The 20210-nt window shown below is 42.0% G+C and overlaps 1 protein-coding gene across 1 annotated transcript in view; it reads right to left on the reverse strand.

The window, feature by feature from the left end:
- Nucleotides 1-20210, reverse strand: part of LOC112246112 (type II inositol 1,4,5-trisphosphate 5-phosphatase) — a 32960-nt gene that overhangs the window by 1797 nt on the left and 10953 nt on the right. Inside the window, exons 6-19 of the mRNA XM_024414383.2 lie at nt 17709-17790; nt 16919-17113; nt 15649-15750; nt 14882-14996; nt 9575-9691; nt 8635-8822; nt 7949-8060; nt 7445-7554; nt 6951-7086; nt 6375-6485; nt 3884-4049; nt 2530-2765; nt 1340-1447; nt 125-209 (exon numbers count right to left, since the gene is read on the reverse strand). Coding sequence (XP_024270151.1) covers nt 125-209; nt 1340-1447; nt 2530-2765; nt 3884-4049; nt 6375-6485; nt 6951-7086; nt 7445-7554; nt 7949-8060; nt 8635-8822; nt 9575-9691; nt 14882-14996; nt 15649-15750; nt 16919-17113; nt 17709-17790 — 1863 coding nt within the window. The remainder of the gene's footprint in view (nt 1-124; nt 210-1339; nt 1448-2529; nt 2766-3883; nt 4050-6374; nt 6486-6950; nt 7087-7444; nt 7555-7948; nt 8061-8634; nt 8823-9574; nt 9692-14881; nt 14997-15648; nt 15751-16918; nt 17114-17708; nt 17791-20210) is intronic.

The raw sequence follows: 20210 nt of genomic DNA on the forward strand, positions 1-20210 counted from the left end.
AATGAAATGAAACAAGTGTTTCTTATTGGACATGTCCAGGTAGTCCTTCCCTGTTTCAGGCCATTTTTCTTCCGTTTAATGCCAAATGAACACAACCCAGGTGTATATCAGTTGTTAAGGATACGGAGCGAGTCTGGCATGCCAGTGTCAAGACAATCCCTTATCTCCACAAATTCACTGCGGAGCCCAGGTTGTTGAAATAGTTCCCCCTAAAAATAGAGGCAAAAGGTTATAGAGTTGTACTGTAAACACATAACTTCAAAGCACACAGAAAGGTAGCCGGCAGGGATCAGGAGAACTGCATTCATGTCAATAATGTAGAGTATTATGCATTTCACTTTTTTAATTAATCAACTAATAAATATATTTATTTGGCCCTTAACATTCAGCCAGTTCTGTTGAGTCATTCCAGCCTGTTGGTGGTTGCCAGAGACACAGAAAGTTTCCAAACGTTCCTATTTTCAATCCGCTGGGTTGCTGTGGTGAAAGAGACTAACATGTCTGCACACAGCTGGGAGGACGCCAAAAGCTGCCCAACTCACTTTGAATTCTTTGATGCTGTGCAACTAACTGCGAAAGGGGAGGTAAGTAGGCAAAAGGTACTAGCCAACATCCTTGAAAACTAGAGTATTGTCAAGAAACTAATGCCTGATTCCGACCCGAGCTGTACTGGTTCAGATTTATTTATCTTTTTCATTCTCCCTCCCAGGCAGCAACAACTATTGTGGAGGCATAGTACAGCTCAGGGCCCTTTTTCCCCATATTTTTGATTTATTTATTTAACAAATTCTTATTTACAATGACAGCCTACATGTAAATGTTCAATCTTACCTTAACATTAGAATTATTTCACAATACTGACAACAGATCAGCCCCTAGAGAGATATCACCTTATGGCTGCAAATATTGAGGCAGCATATTCTAATCCTTACCCTATAATCACAGATTCATTTGGCACATCATTGCACATGTTACAAATCATGAAATATATTGAGGAAAAATGTACAGAGTGTAGCCTATCAATAGAACTCAATTGACTGAGCATGAAATTGATTTCAATATGTTTGAACTATAAAGGGCTATATAGTCTATAGGTCTACTGTAGGCCTATTAATTATTTAATGCAATCTCAGTTTTCATTTGAAGCATCTTTTTCTTGTTCAGTTGTAAAGACATTGGCAACTTTGTATTTCAGAGAGACAGAAAAACAGCTTGATTCTATGTTTAGCGGAGATCTTCTGTGTATAAAGTGAGGGGCAAAAACAGCATCCAATGACACACCTAGCTGTTCTAGGTTTGGCTCAGTAGTGTGAAAATGGTAAAGGATTTCAGTCCTGACCTGTTTAGGAGCATTACGGTATAGGTGGTCCACCATCTGCCATATCTCTTTAGGGATATCCAGGGGCTTATCGATGATTAAAGGTCTGGTCTCATCACCTGACAACGTCTTTAGAAAGAAGAAAGTGACATTTTAGTGAAATGGGTTTAAATCCTTTACCTAACCTTTCTTGAACAACATGTCATTAGAGGACAATGTGCTGTAGCCATTTATGCTGCCTGTATTAATAACTAGTGAGCCATAGACAAAAAAATATATGCATTTAAAAAAATGGTGAGACATCTTTGGGCTTCTTTATTCTCAGAATCTATCATCTTTTCATCTGGTCAATTTTAGAATAACACTGATTGAAGATCAAACAAAAAAGCAGAAGTTTCTGAGGAGGGTTGCTCTAGCGTACACGACAGCATGCGGTTTTGCAACACTAATGACCCTGTGGATATTCCCCCCTGGCAACAGTGTGTTCTGGGCCAATGGGTGATTTGATTCCCTGTTTGGAAACCCACTTCACACACAAAATCTCCTATTTGGTTCACACAGCGCAAAAAGCAGTTTGTTTTTACAAAAGTACACTTTGTAAGACAAAAAGGAAATGATGGGGGCTATAGCAAAAAGCTTACGAACAGAATTTCACTTAAGCTTTTATGTTTAGTGCAAATGTGTCTAGTCTCTCATCTCAATGAATTGGGGGAATTTTGACTGCAGCTAGTTCAAGATTTGCACTTCCTGGTCATTTTTAGATAACAAAATCATACAAAAATTATGAGCAGGACAGAATCCCCCCAGAGCACTTTAACATTTAATTGTTTTTATTCTGGGCAAGGCTTTTCATACAAAACAGCCTTGAAGAGTGGGACATTTCCAGGCCACAGTCAGCTGATTCTTCACCCTTCTCCCAACATGTGAAATATGGAGTATGCAAGTGCACAAATGGTGGAAACTCCCTTCGGCCAATGCTTAGGTTACACCAATATAATACTTTTAAATCCACAATGGGGAATGTACCAGACCACAGCACACGTTTGGAGAAGTGTGAAGAATGGGAAAGCAGCCTTCTGAGTCAGACTGCACCTGGATCGTATTCACTCAGAACTATGAATTTGTCCAATAAGAAACGCACATTTTTGCTTAACATTGCAAAATATATATACAATAGTGAACACACTCCTTGCTGGCTATAATGAACTCACCAGCTCCCGGATGGTCTCCAGGGGCATTTCCTGGATGGGGTCCCTCAGTTGGCACAGGGTCTGGATGGACGAGCCGAAGCAGCTGGGCAGGTAGTTGCCCAACACAGAGAGAAAGTAGTCCTTTCCCCGATCCAGGTGGAGCACCAGTATGTCTTCGATTTGCTGGCGGCCTGCGTTGAGCTCCGTGGCGGTGGAGCGGTTCACAAACACCTCCAGGTCAATGTCCACGTTCCCACCTTGGTGAACAGTGCATGGACGGGTTCAGGTATATTTCAATGATTTATCAATGGAGGAACATTTCAGAAAAGCACCAATTCCTTATTATCAATTCCCTGAGACACAGATGAACACGGTTGTGTTTATTTGGGATCAAATGAAAGAAAACTCCACTGACAAACTGAAGAACTACTTGGACATGTCCAATAAGAAACATAAATGATTCAGTTTCAAAACGTTTGAAAATGTTTTCTGTTGCGTGACCTAATGAACATGATCATGCTCTATGTAAATGTTCCGTGTGGAAACTTGTTGACAAATGGTGCTGATGAACCACAAGCAAAGGTTGTACTGTACACTAAGCATTACTAACTGCAATTGAATGTGTGAAGGGAACCCTATTAATTTATAGCTGCATCACTACATTGACAATTACAGAACTAAATGAGACAAACAGTAAAAAAAAAAAAAACGATCAGCAAGACCCAGAGAGGCAAAGAGCACTGAGGCACATCCACTACTCCTTCCATCCTAAGCCTTGAGATAGCCATTATTTACAAGTTTCACGTGCTAGACAGATCTGAAATTGCTTCCCTGCCATTAAATACTGAGTTGAGAAAATGCCTCTATCAATTGCAGTCACAGGGAAAACTCAAATCTATCATTCACTCAGAACAGAGCTATGATGTGGTCTCTCGCGTCATAGGGCATAGAGCTCATGACATTATGTCTAACACAGTGGGGAGGCCAGGTGCTTACATAAATTAAATATCCATTCCTGAATGTAAGTCTTAGACCCTGTTCTAATACTTCAGAAATGCCATCCGACCTTCCTTGAAGTACTCACTGATCGTAATTAGTTAGGTTGAAGAACGTAATGGGGTGGCAACCTTGCTTTCACACAGCCAAACTCTAGATCTGGGGCTGTATGTATCAGATATTTTAGAGTAGGAGTGATAATGTAGGATCAGTTTTACATTTGAGATAACAATGAATTGGATTACATGGACAGGGGGGGGGGTACCAGATCCTAGGTGAGCACTTCTACTCTGACATACTTGATACACACCTTCATATAAATGCTTACCTAAAGAAAACACAGAAGAAAGAATAGGGCCATAAGTCCTGCTATACTCACCCTGAGCGATGAAGCCCTTGGCCGGGTTGGCGGTGAGCCAGGGCTTGCAGTAGGTGGGCTCATCCAGCTTCTGGATGAACTCAAACTGGCACGGGACCTGCCCGTCATTGTGGAGGGTCAGAGTCTCTGCCTGGTGCTGCATGAACTTCACATCTATGAAGTGGAACTGGGGAGGGAGAGTGATTTGGATTAGGTTACACAGGTAGGGAGTAGGGGTGTGAAAATCACAGCGTTTGATTACAGAAATGATTACAGTTGATATGCAGCCATTGTCAATGGTAGGGGATGTCTGCTTCAATATTCTAAATGGCATATCTAGAACCAGACTACAAGATGTCAGGTCGAAAAACCGCTATGGCCCTGATGGAGAAATTGCAAAATAATTGCTCTGCAAGTGCAAGCACAAAGTTCATGCTCTCAAACACCATACGTGGCATTAACAACAGATTGTTGGACATCTATGAACACACTGTCATACATCACTGCAACGAGCAGTGGGACATGATCTACGTACTGACAACATGGAGGCACACAACATAGAACTTAAAATTACATTAATACCATTGTGAGGGGGACAGCAGTAAGGCAAGTGCCGTCTGGTAGGGTTTCCTCTAGTTAACAAGGTCAAACTTGGCTATAGCGTAAAAATTCATGAAAACCTAACGTAAGGTTAGGATTAGACTAAGGTTAGCAATGTGGTTAGGGTTAGGTTTAAAATCACATTTTTTAAGAAGATCAATTGCAGAAATAGGCTTTATGACTTTGTGGCTGTGTGGCGACCAGTATTCACCAACTACTTCTCTTATAGAGTTCAGTGTGTCAAATCGGAGGGTCTGTTGTCCGGGCCTCTGGCAGTCTCTATGCGGGTGCCACTAGGTTAAATTCTTGGACCGACTCTCTTCTCTGTATACATCAATGATGTCGCTCTTGCTGCTGGTGAGTCTCTGATCCACCTCTACGCAGACGACACCATTCTGTATACTTCTGGCCCTTCTTTGGACACTGTTAACAACCCTCCAGGCGAGCTTCAATGCCATACAACTCTCCTTCCGTGGCCTCCAATTGCTCTTAAATACAAGTAAAACTAAATGCATGCTCTTCAACCAATCGCTACCTGCACCTGCCCGCCTGTCCAACATCACTACTCTGGACGGCTCTGACTTAGAATATGTTGACAAATATCTAGGTGTCTGGTTAGACTATAAACTCTCCTTCCAGACTCACATCAAACATCTCCAATCCAAAGTTAAATCTAGAATTTCGTAACAAAGCATCCTTCACTCATGCTGCCAAACATACCCTTGTAAAACTGACCATCCTACCAATCCTTGACTTCGGCGATGTCATTTACAAAATAGCCTCCAATACCATACTCAATAAATTGGATGCAGTCTATCACAGTGCCATCTGTTTTGTCACCAAAGCCCCATATTACTACCCACCATTGCGACCTGTATGCTCTCGTTGGCTGGCCCTCGCTTCATACTCATCGACAAACCCACTGGCTCCAGGTCATCTACAAGACCCTGCTAGGTAAAGTCCCCCCTTATCTCAGCTCGCTGGTCACCATAGTAGCACCCACCTGTAGCACGCGCTCCAGCAGGTATATCTCTCTAGTCACAAACCAATTCTTCCTTTGGCCGCCTCGCCTTCCAGTTCTCTGCTGCCAATGACTGGAACGAACTACAAAAATCTCTGAAACTGGAAACACTTATCTCCCTCAATAGCTTTAAGCACCAGCTGTCAGAGCAGCTCACAGATTACTGCACCTGTACATAGCCCATCTATAATTTAGCCCAAACAACTACCTCTTTCCCTACTGTATTTATTTTGCTCCTTTGCACCCCATTATTTCTCTCTCTACTTTGCACATTCTTCCACTACAAATCAACCATTCCAGTGTTTTACTTGCTATATTGTATTTACTTCGCCACCATGGCCTTTGTTTTTTGCCTTTACCTCCTTTATCTCACCTCACATTGTATATAGACTTATTTTTCTACTGTATGTTTGTTTTACTCCATGTGTAACTCTGTGTTGTTCTGTGTGTCGAACTGCTTTGCTTTATCTTGGCCAGGTCGCAATTGTAAATGAGAACTTCTTCTCAACTTGCCGACCTGGTTAAATAAAGCTGAAATAAAAAAAAAAAAATGTAAGAATTCCAGGACTGCATTGACCCCTAGCGGTTATACACAGAACCACATCTGAATTGTGAAATCACATCATTTGATTTTAAAGCAATTTTTTTTAAAGTACTGTTTAAATGTACAAAAAAAAAAAAATCTTAACATGTTGCACAGACGTTCTCCCTCAATTTTACTCCTGTTCGTAAAGAGCAGAGCTCAATTGATAAGCGTCGTTCACAAGGTTCTGCTGCTGTCAATGTTCACTGATAATGTTGCATTGTGCATTATAAAAGACCAGAGAAATGTTAACATATTCTTCATCAGTAACAATTCACAGTAGAATCACTTAACTCTTGACCACTCACCTCTCGCCTAGATAGCGTTACGGACGGAATGCACTCGTTCTCCATCTTGTCCAGCGAGCGCACAATTTCCTCAAATGTATTTTTGTAAGACTCTTCATTCACCAGCTTGATCTGAAGAAACAGCAGAGAAGGGAGGTTAAAACACAGATGAATAGGGGAAACAAGAGGCATATCATTATTTTAACATTGTAAAAAATGCCATGCAACAGAATATCTAGAATTAGAATCCAAATACTTGTCGTGAATGGATAAATGAAATGCTCAAAAGCACAATTCTAAAAGTTGTCTGAACTCTAAATATATGGCTCTGGGGGAAACTCAGACTGGTCACAAGGATAAAAAAACAAATAAAAAAACAAACACTTCCACTATGGAATTCCCATATTTGGTCAAGATGAAACTCTTCCCACCACTTTGCTTGCTCTGCCCCATAGTGTGACTAAGATTGTTCAGATGGGCCTTTTACAATCTTGGGTTATCTATAAGAATCTTTGGTTATGACTCCCCAGGCTAAACCAACCAAAACCTCATGGTCTCTAAGAGGTCAAAGGACAGATGGTGGAAACTAATTCTCACCCCCATCTCCAGCAGGGAGCTGACTGGCTTGTGGTCGCTGGTCTTCAGGTCCATGTGACTCTGATAGTGCAGCTGCCGCACATTCTTGCCTCGCCACAGGATCCGATCACACCACGCTGGCACGCGACACTTTTCACTGAGGGCGTGAAACATGAAACCAAGACATTTCGGAGACAGATTCTACGCAATAAGACAAGAGTTTGTAATACTTTATTCTGCAGCTATAATGCTTTAAAACGTATTATAAGAATGTATGAGCCTTTGTAATGCATTATAAATCAGGCTTATGATATATTCTGTCTCCCTTATGTATCAATATTCCAACTCAAAACGCCTTAGACTCATTATGCGACAACCATAAGACATTATACATGTTCTTACGATGCATTATAAATGGTATTATAATGCAATATATCTGCAGGCTTTTAGTTAAGTGTTATTGTTTTCTCCTTTGGCTTTATAGAAATATTAGACATTTAGAGAGGAGAAGTTACCTTGTGTCCCATTGGTCGGAGCCAGTGTCGTATTTGTAAGTGGGCAGGAAGCCGATTTCTCCCTCCACAAAGCCCACGAAAACAGCCTTCTCATCGATCTGCCTCTTCAGCTAAGGACCACAGAGCCACAACAAGACATCGTGACAATTACCACACTCATCAGGGTGTAATGTGACTGGCACTGAACAGAGATTAGCAGTCTTATTCATTAGGGCATACTGTAGCAAAACGTTTTGCAACGGAAAATTTGTGTTTCTGATTGGACAATTTCAGGTTGTCCCTCCCTGTTTCAGATCAGTTTTCTTCAGTTTGGAGCCTAATAAATTTGACACTGGGAACAATGTTGTGGAACTTTCAGATATTACATAGAACAAACCTGCCCGTCTGACAGAGTAAGGAATCATGACATTTCTATCTGCAATGTTCTACAACATTTGCCAACTAAACGCACCCTAGAAGTAGACGTTTAAATGGCTTGAAGTTAAGCGGCTTGAGATTACCTACCTGGTCATAACTGTGCAGAGTTTCAAAATCCTTCTTGGCGATTAAGTCCTTCACATCGTCAACGTCAAGGTCACTTAGCCTGTAGTTGAGATCTCCCAGCCATAGGACCACACTGTAAGCAAGGAAAAGATGATGCCTTGAGAATATGGAAAATCATAGAATTATAGAAGAGTAGTTATATTTCTATTTCAATACGGAAAATGGTGGCCGGTGGCTTTGCATGTGGTTCTAGAACTCATCCCATTCTACAACTGCATCAAAACACTGCATTCATTTCAAATGTTCACCTAAGACATTATAAAGTTATGTGAAATTGGCAAGATGCACTGGTCTTGTGATCAAAGGTTTACATAATACATTCACTATTTTGTTTCCTTGAGAGAATGTCACCATGCCAGAATAAATACAAAAGCATGGTGTTTCACCACAACTACCAAATCCAGGGTCCTGTTCATTAGGCACAAAATAACAAACAAAAACAACAGACTGAAAAGGCAGGGATTATCTGGACTCGTCCAATAAGAAAACTCCTTTTTGTTTTCCTTTGCAAAATATTTTCAATGTGTGCCCTAATGAATACGACCCAAAACATATCCAATAAGAAACGCTCATTTAAATGTTTTGGCCCTAATGAACACAACCCCGAAAAGTGGAAATACTGCTTTGTACTAAAGACTTGTTCATACTTGTGCTTCATGATGGTGAGTGGGACCAGCGCGGGGTCGTGCTGGCGGAAAAGCAGCCTACTGCAGATGTCCTTGTAGTCCTGGTTGCGCCTTTCGTACTCCTCGATGTGGGCGGCCAGGTGGGAGTTGACCACACAGATGTCAGAGTTGTGGAAGCGGAAGCGGATGGCCACAGCACCTTTGTTTCCCTGAGGTGAAAGGTTTGTAAAACATTTTATATTATGTGCCCTTATAGAACAAACCATTTCCCTGCTGCATCATGAAAAGTGGCACAATCAGTACGGTTTCAGAAAAAGCTTTGTTTATCTAGCAGTGGATACGATCACATGCAACTTCAAATACAACTAGTGCAAGTTATTAACCAACACGGAATCAGATGGTTATTGTCAACAACATTGCAGATGTCAGAGGATTGGTTAGCTAGCAAGCCCGTGAGGCAAGGTAAAATATCACAAATAGACCTAGATAAAGGCAGAAGAATAATCAACCTGTTGAACATAGCTATAGCCATCAGTCTTGTGTGTTTTCACGGTTATCACTCACTCACTGTTAAGTTTGTCAAGGTCCTGACTTTAGCGTTAGCTATCCTGCTACAGAGCTTGTACCGGGATGCGCTCGCATCACCCGAACTTGACATCTGTTTGTATACAAAAAAATAGCTCTATGAACAATAGGAAATCCAATGCGTTTTCCAAACATACCTGGGTTCCATGTCTGGTGTATTTGAGTGAGAAAACTGGTTTTCCGAACCCTGGTAAAAAGCCGAGTTTGTAGGTAGAAGGGGTTGTAGTGCAATAGAACTCCTTATCCAACTGTCAAATGGAAGCTAAATGAAACTAGTGGACGCCAGCCAACCTCCTGCTCTAAACTGCTAAGCAATTGATTACAACCCGCTTAGCGGCCAGGGATATGTACTCCTACCATCCCTCACGCCACCTACCATTCTACCCATGATGCCGGTGCCCACGGTCTCTGCCTCCATCTCAGAGATGTGCTTGGCGTGCTCATTCCTCACGTAAAACAGCAGCATGATGCCCACCAGACGAACCAGTTTCACCTGTAGGGATACATGGGTCACAGACAGAATAAATACATTGATCAAGCATTTGCTATTAGCCTGATCCTGAATGTGTTTGTGCTGTTTACGAAACACCTAAGGTCGTTCAGGTAGTGTTAGCGGAAGGGATAACCAAGAGGACCGCAGTGAAGTGGCATACAGGACAATGCAATATTGTTCATGCCAATACTGCAGGAGCAAAAATGCTAAATTGCTAACAGTCAGATTGTTCATGCCAATACTGCAGGAGCAAAAATGCTAAATTGCTAACAGTCAGATTGTTCCACATTCAATCTGGTCAAGAATATAAACCGAAGTAGGATATAACCCAACATTACCATATTAATGTGAAACCAGCCATTTCACAGATTCTTGCCCTATGCTATGTCAATTACGAAGCGACCAAGTGTGCTAAATTCACACCAGTGACAGAGGACTGACAAATGACACATCATTTACAAGCCTTTGAAAAGAGGAAGAAGCAGTTGGTGTTGAGTCGGCAATTTATAAAAAGGGGAAATAGGTCTAGATAAAAAGAAGATTGAAAAAGAGAAGCTCATGTACAAGCTTTCACCAGGTTAACAAAACCACACTTTACAGTATAAAAGGGAAGCAAATAAGTCACTACAACATTGTACCACTTTGCTTTGGAAACATCTGTAGTACAGCGACACTCAATTGTACCAACTGTGACTACATGCGTCCTTCCTTACTCACTGACATGCATGTGTTTGGATAAGTTAAAGGAATATTAGCACCCCACTTCTTTTACCAATCTAACCCTCTCATATCGGTGAATATTTGATTTTAAGGAAGGAAGGATGTGTTTTTGGCATATTCAAAACAGGGCCTTAGTTATAAAAAAAGAAACATGTATGTAACCTTCCCCACAGTCACATTAGGGTGACTCCTATTTCTCCCCTTCTCTGCTGTCTATCACAGCCTCCTGGTTTCAGCCAATCAGTGTGGCCGAATGGACAAAGCAAAGTGGTATGATGTTGTAATGACTTATTCAAAACTGTAATATCTTATGCTTCACGGAGAAGTGGCTGATCGATGACACTATCAACATACAGCTGGCTGGTTATACGCTGCAACGGCAGGATAGAACAGCGGCGTCTGGTAAGACAAGGGGCGGCGGACTATGTATTTTTGTAAATAACAGCTGGTACACGATATCTAAGTCTCAAGCTATTGTCTCACCTGAGGTAGAGTATCTCATAATAAACTGTAGACCACACTACCTACCTAGAGTGTTTTCATCTGTTTTTCATGGCCGTTTACATACCACCACAGTCAGAGGCTGGCACTAAGACCACACTGAATAAGCTGTATTCCACCATAAGCTCACCCAAAAGTGGCGCTCCTAGTAGCCGGGGACTTAAATGCAGGGAAACTTAAATCCGCTTTACCAAATTTCAAACAGCATGTTAAATGTGCAACCAGAAAATAAAAAAAACAACTCTGGACTATCTTTACTCCACACAGAGACACATACAAAGTAGGAGGTCGACCGATTATGATTTTTCAAAGCCGATACCGATTATTGGAGGACCCAAAAAAAAGCAGATAACGATTAATCAGCCAATTTATTTATTTATATTTGTAATAATGACAATTACAACAATACTGAATGAAAACTTCTATTTTAACTTAATATAATACATCTATTTAGTTGCAAATAAATAATTAAACACGTTCCATTTGGTTTAAATAATGCAAAAACACAGTGTTGGAGAAGAAAGTAAAAGTGCAATATGTGCCATGTAAAAAAGCTAACGGTTAAGTTCCTTGCTCAGAACATATGAAAGCTGGTGGTTCAATATTCCCAGTTAATAAGTTTTAGGTTGTAGTTAATATAGGAATTATGACGCGCCGACTACATCTCTCTATACCATTTGTATTTCATATACCTTTGACTATTGGATATTCTTATAGGCACTTTAGGATTGCCAGGCTAATCTTGGGAGTTGATAGGCTTGAAGTCATAAACAGCGCTGTGCCTCAAGCATTGCTAAGAGCTGCTGGCATACGCAGTAAAGCTCTGTTTGAATGAATGCTTACGAGCCTGCTGCTGCCTACCACCACTCAGTCAGACTGCTCTATCAAATCGTAGACTTAATTATAATAAAAACAGAAATACGAGCTTTCGGTCATTAATATGGTCAAATCCGGAAACTATCATTTAGAAAACAAAACGTTTATTCTTTCAGTGAAATATGGAACTGCTCCGTATTTTATCGAACAGATGGCAACCCTAAGTCTGAAGGTTGTGCAATGTAACAGCAATATTTAATGCCATAATTAGATAAAATTCTGGCACATGAGTTAAGTTCGCAACGAGCCAGGCGGCTCAAACTGAACGCAAGAGAACTGACAATTTCCCTAGTTAATATTGCCTGCTAACATGAATTTCTTTTAACTAAATATCCAGGTTTAAAAATATATACTTCTTTGTATTGATTTTAAGAAAGGCATTGATGTTTATGGTTAGGTACATTTGTGAAATGATTGTGCTTTTTTTACGCAAATGCGGTTTTTGTTAAATCATCACCCGTTTGGCGAAGTTGAAGTAGGCTGTGATACGATGATAAATTAACAGGCATTAACATTGATTATATGCAACACAGGACAAGCTAGTTAACTACACATGGCTGATGATATTACTAGGTTAACCCAGTGATTACGTGAAGATGGGTTTTTTTTTTATAAGAAAAGTTTAACGCTAGCTAGCAACTTACCGTGGCTCCTAGCAGCCACAAGGTCCTTTTGACGCTGCACTCTCGTAACAGGTGGTCAGCCTGCAGCGCAGTTTCCTCGTGGATTGGATTGTAAATCGGCCATAATCGGCTTCAAAAAAGGCAGATTACCGATTGTTATGAAAACTTGAAATTGGCCATGCCGATTAAATAGGTCGACTTCGCCCTCCATTTGGCAAATCTGACCATAATTCTATCCTCCCGATTCCTGCTCACAAGCAAAAATTAAAGCAGGAAGCACCAGTGACTAGATCAATAAAAAAGTGGTCAGATGAAGCAGCTGCTAAGCTACAGGACTGTTTTGCTAGCACAGACTGGAATTATGTTCTCCGATGGCATTGAGGAGTACACCACATCAGTCATTGGCTTCATCAATAAGTGCATTGATGACATCGTCCCCATGGTGACCATACGTACATACCCAAACCAGAAGCCATGGATTACAGGCAACATCTGCACTGAGCTAAAGGGTAGAGCTGCCGCTTTCAAGGTGCGGGACTCTAACCCAGAAGCTTATAAGAAATCCCGCTATGGCCTCCGACGAACCGTCAAACAGGCAAAGCTTCAATACAGGACTAAGGTCGAATCGTACTACACAGACTCCGACGTTCGTCGGATGTGGCAGGGCTTGCAAACTATTACAGACTACAAAAGGGAAGCACAGCCGAGAGCTGCCCAGTGACACAAGCCTACCAGACGAGCTAAAACTACTTCTATGCTCGATTTGAGGCAAATAACACTGAAACATGCATGAGAGCACCAGCTGTTCTAGAAGACTGTGTGATCACGCTCTCCGCAGCCGATGTGAGTAAGACCTTTACACAGGTCAACATTCACAAGGCCGCAGGGCCAGACGGATTACCAGGATGTGTATTGCGAGCATGCGCAGACCAACTCTCCCTGTCCAAGTCTGTAATACCAACATGTTTTAAGCAGACCACCATAGTGCCTGTGCCCAAGAATACTAAGGAAACCTGCCTAACTGACAAGCGACATGTAGCACTCACGTCTGTAGCCATGAAGTGCTTCGAAAGGCTGGTCACGGCTCACATCAACACCATTATCCCAGAACCCCTAGACCCACTCCAATATGCATACCGCCCCAACAGATCCACAGATGATGCAATCTCTATTGCACTCCACATTGCCCTTTCCCACCTGGACAAAGGGAACACCTATGAGAATGCTATTCATTGACTACAGCTCAGAGTTCAACACCATAGTACCCTCAACTCATCACTAAGCTAAGGACACTGGGACTAAACACCTCCCTCTGCAACTGGATCCTGGACGGATTACTCTACCTACATGTTCATATTACCTCAACTAACCGGTTCCCCCGCACATTGACTATACTGGTACCCCCCTGTATATAGTCTCGCTATTGTTATTTTACTGCTGCTCTTTAATTTATTTTATTTCTTATTCTTATCCATATATTTTTTTAACTGTGTTGTTGGTTAGGGGCTCATAATTAAGCATTTCACTCTAAGGTCTACACCTGTTGTATTCGGAGAATGTGACTATTCAAATTTGATATTTGGACTCTGGCCCCTCCCACTCTAGCTCAGAGTGGTTATCATCTTCAGGACACCAAGTTTGGCTGGGGAGCAAGTTTACAGTGTGTTTTCTAGAAGTGTTTGTGCATGCATCAACAATGAAGGTTGGGGCCTATATTGTTGGGGATGTTTAATGCATGCTACTGAAACCTTGCTAGTGTTGGTTATCTTGTTATATATATACATTTGTTCTGTCACCAGCTGGTAGCATTGTTACCTCCTGCATGTTGTCGATTTACAGAACTGCCAGCCACTAACTATTGCATGTTTGTAGCTATTAAGTATTAAGTGCATGTTTCAACTACTGCGAGAGAGTATGTTATATTCAAACTAAAGTTGTGGAAGAGTCTAGAAAGCCTGGTGCACTCAAGCATGTTCACTTGATTTACAGCCATGGCCTAGTAATTAAGCAAAGGTGCCCCTTAAAAATCTCTAGCTGGTTGGAGAGACACGGCCATAAATCCTGACTGTCAGCTAGCTTCATCAGTGATTAGCTCCTCTATCCACTGATATGTATCCTGTAGTAGGTCTACTGTGTTAGCATGCCTAATGTGTGTGTAATGCTACGCTATGTACAGACCTGACAACATTACCTGTTGTTAATTTCCTTTCTTTCACAGAACCACAAGATCGTTTGTGTGTGGTAGTGAACTAAAGAATACAACTCTGAATATGGCCACATCTGCCTGGTTCTTGCTGGACCGCCTGTAGTGGGTCAGACTAAAGTAGAGTCCGCATTAAGCCACTAGCAGATGAGTGCATCTACAGCAAGATGTTTTTACATTACTATTAGGACACACAACCTTGTGGCAGTAGCAAGACTGGGCATGACAAGTGGCCAGTGGTTAACTGAAGGAGAGGGAGGTTCTTACTAAGTCATACTTGGCGTCTGGATGCAGCCCCTCAGACACAGCCTTCATCCACTCAGTCTCCTTGGGCGTGTCGTTGAAGAAGAAGGCCTCCTTGCTCAGGTCCAGCTCCTGGAACCTGCAACACAGGGTCATGTTCAGTAGGCACGGAACGGAAGACAAAAATGGGGAGGTACTATCCGAAGGTAACCAATTGATAATCATTTTGGTTTTCCGTTGCTAAACGTTTTGCGACAGTGTGCCCTGATTAACATGATCAAGGGGAGCATAAGTCCTCTCTTCTCAACTGACTCTTTATTTCCTTTTTTATTTAACCAGAAAAAGCCCATTGAGACCCAGAGTCTCTTTTTCAAGGAAGACCTGGCCAAGAAGGCAGCAACAATCAATACATTACAGAATTAAAACATACAACATAATCCAGCCTAAAAAAAAAGCAGCATTTACACTCCTCCGTAACAGTCTCCCATCAATATTCGTCTACAATTGAAAACCTTGTGTTCAAGATCCTAATTCGCAGATTAGATAAATGTTATTTAATCTGAAACACCACAAGACTAGTCGTGCATACTGGAAAGGAGACACGATTCATAGAGGTTTGGCTGAATTGGCTTAGTTGCTGCTGTAGCAACTACGACAGTCTGCCCACTCAACACAATCTATGACTTAATTCATCCTCTTGTTGTGGGGTCTCAGACACTGACTGTACCATCTATGTGGGCTATGGATTTAGAGGGGAATTGATTTGTAAGGCCTGGATGGATGGGACTTACCCCACGCAGTACATGTCAGGGGGAGTGGATGTGGAGCCCAGCCAGGGACGGAGGCTTTCTTTGGGGGTTTGGCCGTTCACATTGTATGTGCCTATGAAGAAACTGAGAGAGAGAGAGCGCGAAGTGGTAAGTACAAAGTTAGAGAGTGGGAGCAAAGCCTAACACTGCCTAATATAGGCGTAACTGGTGAACTGTGCGGGTGTATGGCAGACATGACCTTAGCAAGCCCCTTCAGCAAGAACCTAAACACTTCACAGATCTGTGTGTCCACCACCAGAGGGCATTGCAGTATAAATCACTTGTCGTCATGACTGTCCATGTTCTGTACAAACCTGCGTCCTAATAATACTACCTCCTGAAATGTGTACTTTTTCACTATCATAAACCAATCATTTACTTTCAAGTTCATGAAGGGAATTAAAGTGGGTGGAGAGATTGGAACAGAACCCAAGCTTGTTATCACCAAGACATTTGTAAAAACCCTTTTGCTTAAAACCTGCATTAGAAATGAATTACTATGAGTTTGGATAGTAGTAATTCAAAAGCAACAATTTCCTTCAACCTTACATGGAAATGGACAATTTGTCAGTTATAGCTATGACATGCTTTTTCACAACTCAACACTGACATCCTGTTTAATGCTAAATGTGTCAACCCTGTAGCTTGCGGTACTGACTGTTGTTCCTGATATTTGTGATGAGTCATCGATGTTAGTTTGCATAATACAAGTTGGATAGCTACAAATACAAAATCTGGGTGGTTTGAGCCCTGAATGCTGATTGGCTGACAGTCTTGATATCAGACCGTATACCACAGGTATGACAAAAAATATATACATTTACTGCTCTAATTACATTGGAAATCAGTTTTTAATAGCAATCGGCTACCTCAGGGGTTTGTGTTATATGGCCAATATACCACAGCATTGTGTAGTGCCTAAGAACAGCCATTAGCCGTGGTAAATTGGACATACCACAGCCCCTCTGGCCTTATTGCTGAAATATACCCTTCTCACATTATTGTGCCAACCAGGAGCAAATTGTGGTAGCTGGGATATTTATTTTAACATTGTCCTTTCCAGATGTACTGTGCTTTTCTGGTTACACAAGTCAGCTTGGCTTGTGAATCAAGCAATATAGTAGCGGGCTAGTCACTGGTCCAGCAATGGTGGATGCCTAACCAGCCCAGCACAGTATAGCTCAGCAACATGAAAATGATATAAGAATACATGTTCAGTGACGTTGATAGGGACAGAGGCAGGGCAGATTACCTGAAGTTCTCCAGGTAGGTGTAGATGTCCTCGTTCTTGAGCAGCTCACAGCGGATGAGGTTGTCGCGCAGGCCAAACTGCGGCATGGCTAGCATTGTGGCTTTGTTGGACGCTGTGTGGCTGGACTGGCGTACCAGGTCATGCCTGCCCTCACGCTTCAGCTCATTCCAGCCCTCACGCTTCACTTTCCCTTGGCTGCAGGGCCCACAAGATGGACGTTTTTAGTTGCAATAATTGTGCTAGGTGGAGGTTTCAGCTACCTTAGTTGAATGCACTGACGGTAGGTCGCTCTAGATAAGAACGTCTTCTAAATGACCAAATGTGTGTATGCGAGGGGACAGGAGTGTCAGAAACGTAGTTACACCCCTTTACTACTGTATAACATCTCCCACTACAGATCTCGTTTCAGACTAAACCAACTAAAGGTATCACAAGAGTGTGTTTGCATTTGGCACCAGGTTCTTTCTTGTGTAGAGCTACAGTTAGGCTATCATTATTTAAATGTCCAGGATGATGTGTGTTTTGGGTGTTTTTTTTTCTTAAGTCATGATGTTCATTAACCTGGCTGGAAGCTAATGTCGTGAGAGACATTATATAGTGATTTTGTAATAGGGTCAAGGGCCTAATGTACCCAAAACACAAACATTTCAATGTTGTCATCAATACAGGAGAGGGGTTAGAGGGCGAGATGAGAAATCCAATATGGAACACTGGTCCTTTTATCCGTCTTCAAGCACCAAGCCATTTGCATACCACTGTCAGAGAGAGGAGAGTGGTGTTCAGTACTTACCTCTCTGGGCCAGACTCCACTCCACTGTTCACCCTCTTGTTCCCTTCTACTGGGGATCTGCTTACTGCGTTCAATGAGTTCCCTGTTGAGTGAGTGAGTGAGTGAGTCATAAATCAAGAAAGAGAGAGGGAGGGAGGGAGTTGAAAGAGAGAAAGACAACAAGGGAGAGAAAGAGCGAGCCAAAAGGAGTTATAAACCAAGTCATTCTAATCAGGTAAAAACATTGCCATGTGCCAACACTAATCCTATAAGGCCCCTGGAGCTAGCAATGCAAATGCTTCACCTGTGAAGAATCAATCAGCTCACGTCTGAAATAGACCCCACACAAGTCAATAGTGAAGTCGATTTGGTCCTTGCCTACTCGGAAGTACGGAAAATGGACTGAGGCTGTTTTCAAAAGCATTGCATTAGATATAGCATGTTATTATATAGTGAACAAAAATAAACATGTAAAGTGTTTGTCCCATGTTTCATGAGCTGAAATAAAAGTTCCCTGAAATTTTCCAAATGCATGAAAAGCCTCTTTTCTCGCAAATGTGTACAAACTTGTTTACATTCCTGTTAGTGAGGACTTCTTTGCCAGGATAATCCAACCACCTGACAGTTTGACACATCAAGAAGCTGATTAAACGGCATGATCATTACACAGGTGCACCTCATGCTGGGGACAATAAGGCCACTAAAATGTGCAGGTGTCACAACACCATGCCACAGATGTCTCAAGTTGATGGAACATGCAAAAGGCATGCCGACTGCAGGAAATGTCCACCAGAGCATTGAATATTCATTTCTCTACCATAATCCACCTCCAAACATTGTTTTAGAGAATTTGGCAGTACGTTCAACTGGACTTACAACCGCAGACCACGTGTAACCATGCCAGCCCAGGACCTCCACATCTGGCTTCTTCACCTGTGGGATCTTCTGAGACCAGACACCCGGACAGATGAGGAAACTTTAGGTTTGCACAACCAAAGAATTTCTGCACAGATTGTAAGGAACCATCTCAGGGAAGCTCATCTCCGTGCTCGTCATCCTCACCAGGGTCTTGACCGGACTACAGTTCGGCGTCGTAACCAATTTCAGCGGGCGAATGCTTACCTTTGATGGCCACTGGTACACTGAAGATGTGTGCGCTTTACGGACAAATGGTGGTTTCAATTGTACCAGACAGATGGCAGACAGCGTGTATGGTGTTGTGAGGGCGAGCAGTTTGCTGAAGTCAACGTTGTAAACAGAGTGCCCCATGGTGGCTGTGGGGTTATGGTATGGGCAGGCATAAGCTACGGAAAACAAACAACTACATTTTGTCAATGGCAATTTAAATGCACAGAGCTACCACGACGAGGCTCTGAGGCCCATTGTCGAGCCATTAATCCGCCGCCATCACCTCATGTTTCAGCATGATAATGCATGGCCCCAAGTCGCAAGGATCTGTACACAAATCCTGGAAGCTGAAAATGTCCCAGTTCTTCCATGGCCTGCATACTTAGACATGTCACCCATTGATTATGTGGAACACGCTGTACGACAGTTTGTTCCAGTTTCCGCCAATATCCACCAACTTCGCACAGCCATTCAAGAGGAGTGGGACAACATTCTACAGGCCACAATCAACAACCTGATCAACTCTATGCGAAGGAGATGTAGCACTGCATGAGGCAAATGGTTGTCACACCAGATACTGACTTTTTTTTTTAAAGGCATATGTGACCAACAGATGCATATCTGTATTACTAGTCATGTGAAATCCATAGACTAGGGCCTAATGAATTTATTTCAATTGACTGATTTCCTTATATGAACTGTAACACAGTAAAATCTTTGAAATTGTTGCATGTATATTGTTGTTCAGGCATAACCTTTATTTATCCAGGTTAATCTCAAATGACATCAACTCTATTGCAAGACACATTGCATTTTAAGTAGTTCAAATCAATGGAAGAGTCAAGGCCTGAGTCTAAGACAATATGGCCACTGTGTCCTACTGTTTGGCAGAACAAACTCTAAGAACATGGCAAGTGTAATAGAGGAAATTGCTTTAGAGGGCGTATCGTTTTGTTTTTGTTTAACCACCATATACTGTAGCAGTATCTGATTGCGAGTTCATCGTTTATTGCATTCTGTTTAAGAGAATCAACTCAATACAAGCAGCTGTGCAAGAAATTAGCCAACAGGTTTTCATGCAATAGGCCTAGGCCTACAAGCGTTTGAGATTTGTTGTCCAGTATGAGGACAAGATAGCAAAAACCGATCTGGGACCAGGGGTGTATTCACTAGGAACGAAACTGAAGCAAACAGAATGAAAACGGGGAGACATACCTGAATGTATCCAATAGAAACTCGTTTGTTGATAAATGTTTTCCATTTGCAATTGTTTGCTACGGTTTGGACTAGAGGTCGACCGATTATGATTTTTCAACGCCGATACCGATTATTGGAGGACCAAAAAAAGCCAATGTTTCTTTTGTAATAATGACAATTACAACAATACTGAATGAA

This window comes from Oncorhynchus tshawytscha, linkage group LG23, assembly GCF_018296145.1.
Source record: "Oncorhynchus tshawytscha isolate Ot180627B linkage group LG23, Otsh_v2.0, whole genome shotgun sequence".
In the NCBI taxonomy this organism is placed as follows: Eukaryota; Metazoa; Chordata; class Actinopteri; order Salmoniformes; family Salmonidae; genus Oncorhynchus; species Oncorhynchus tshawytscha.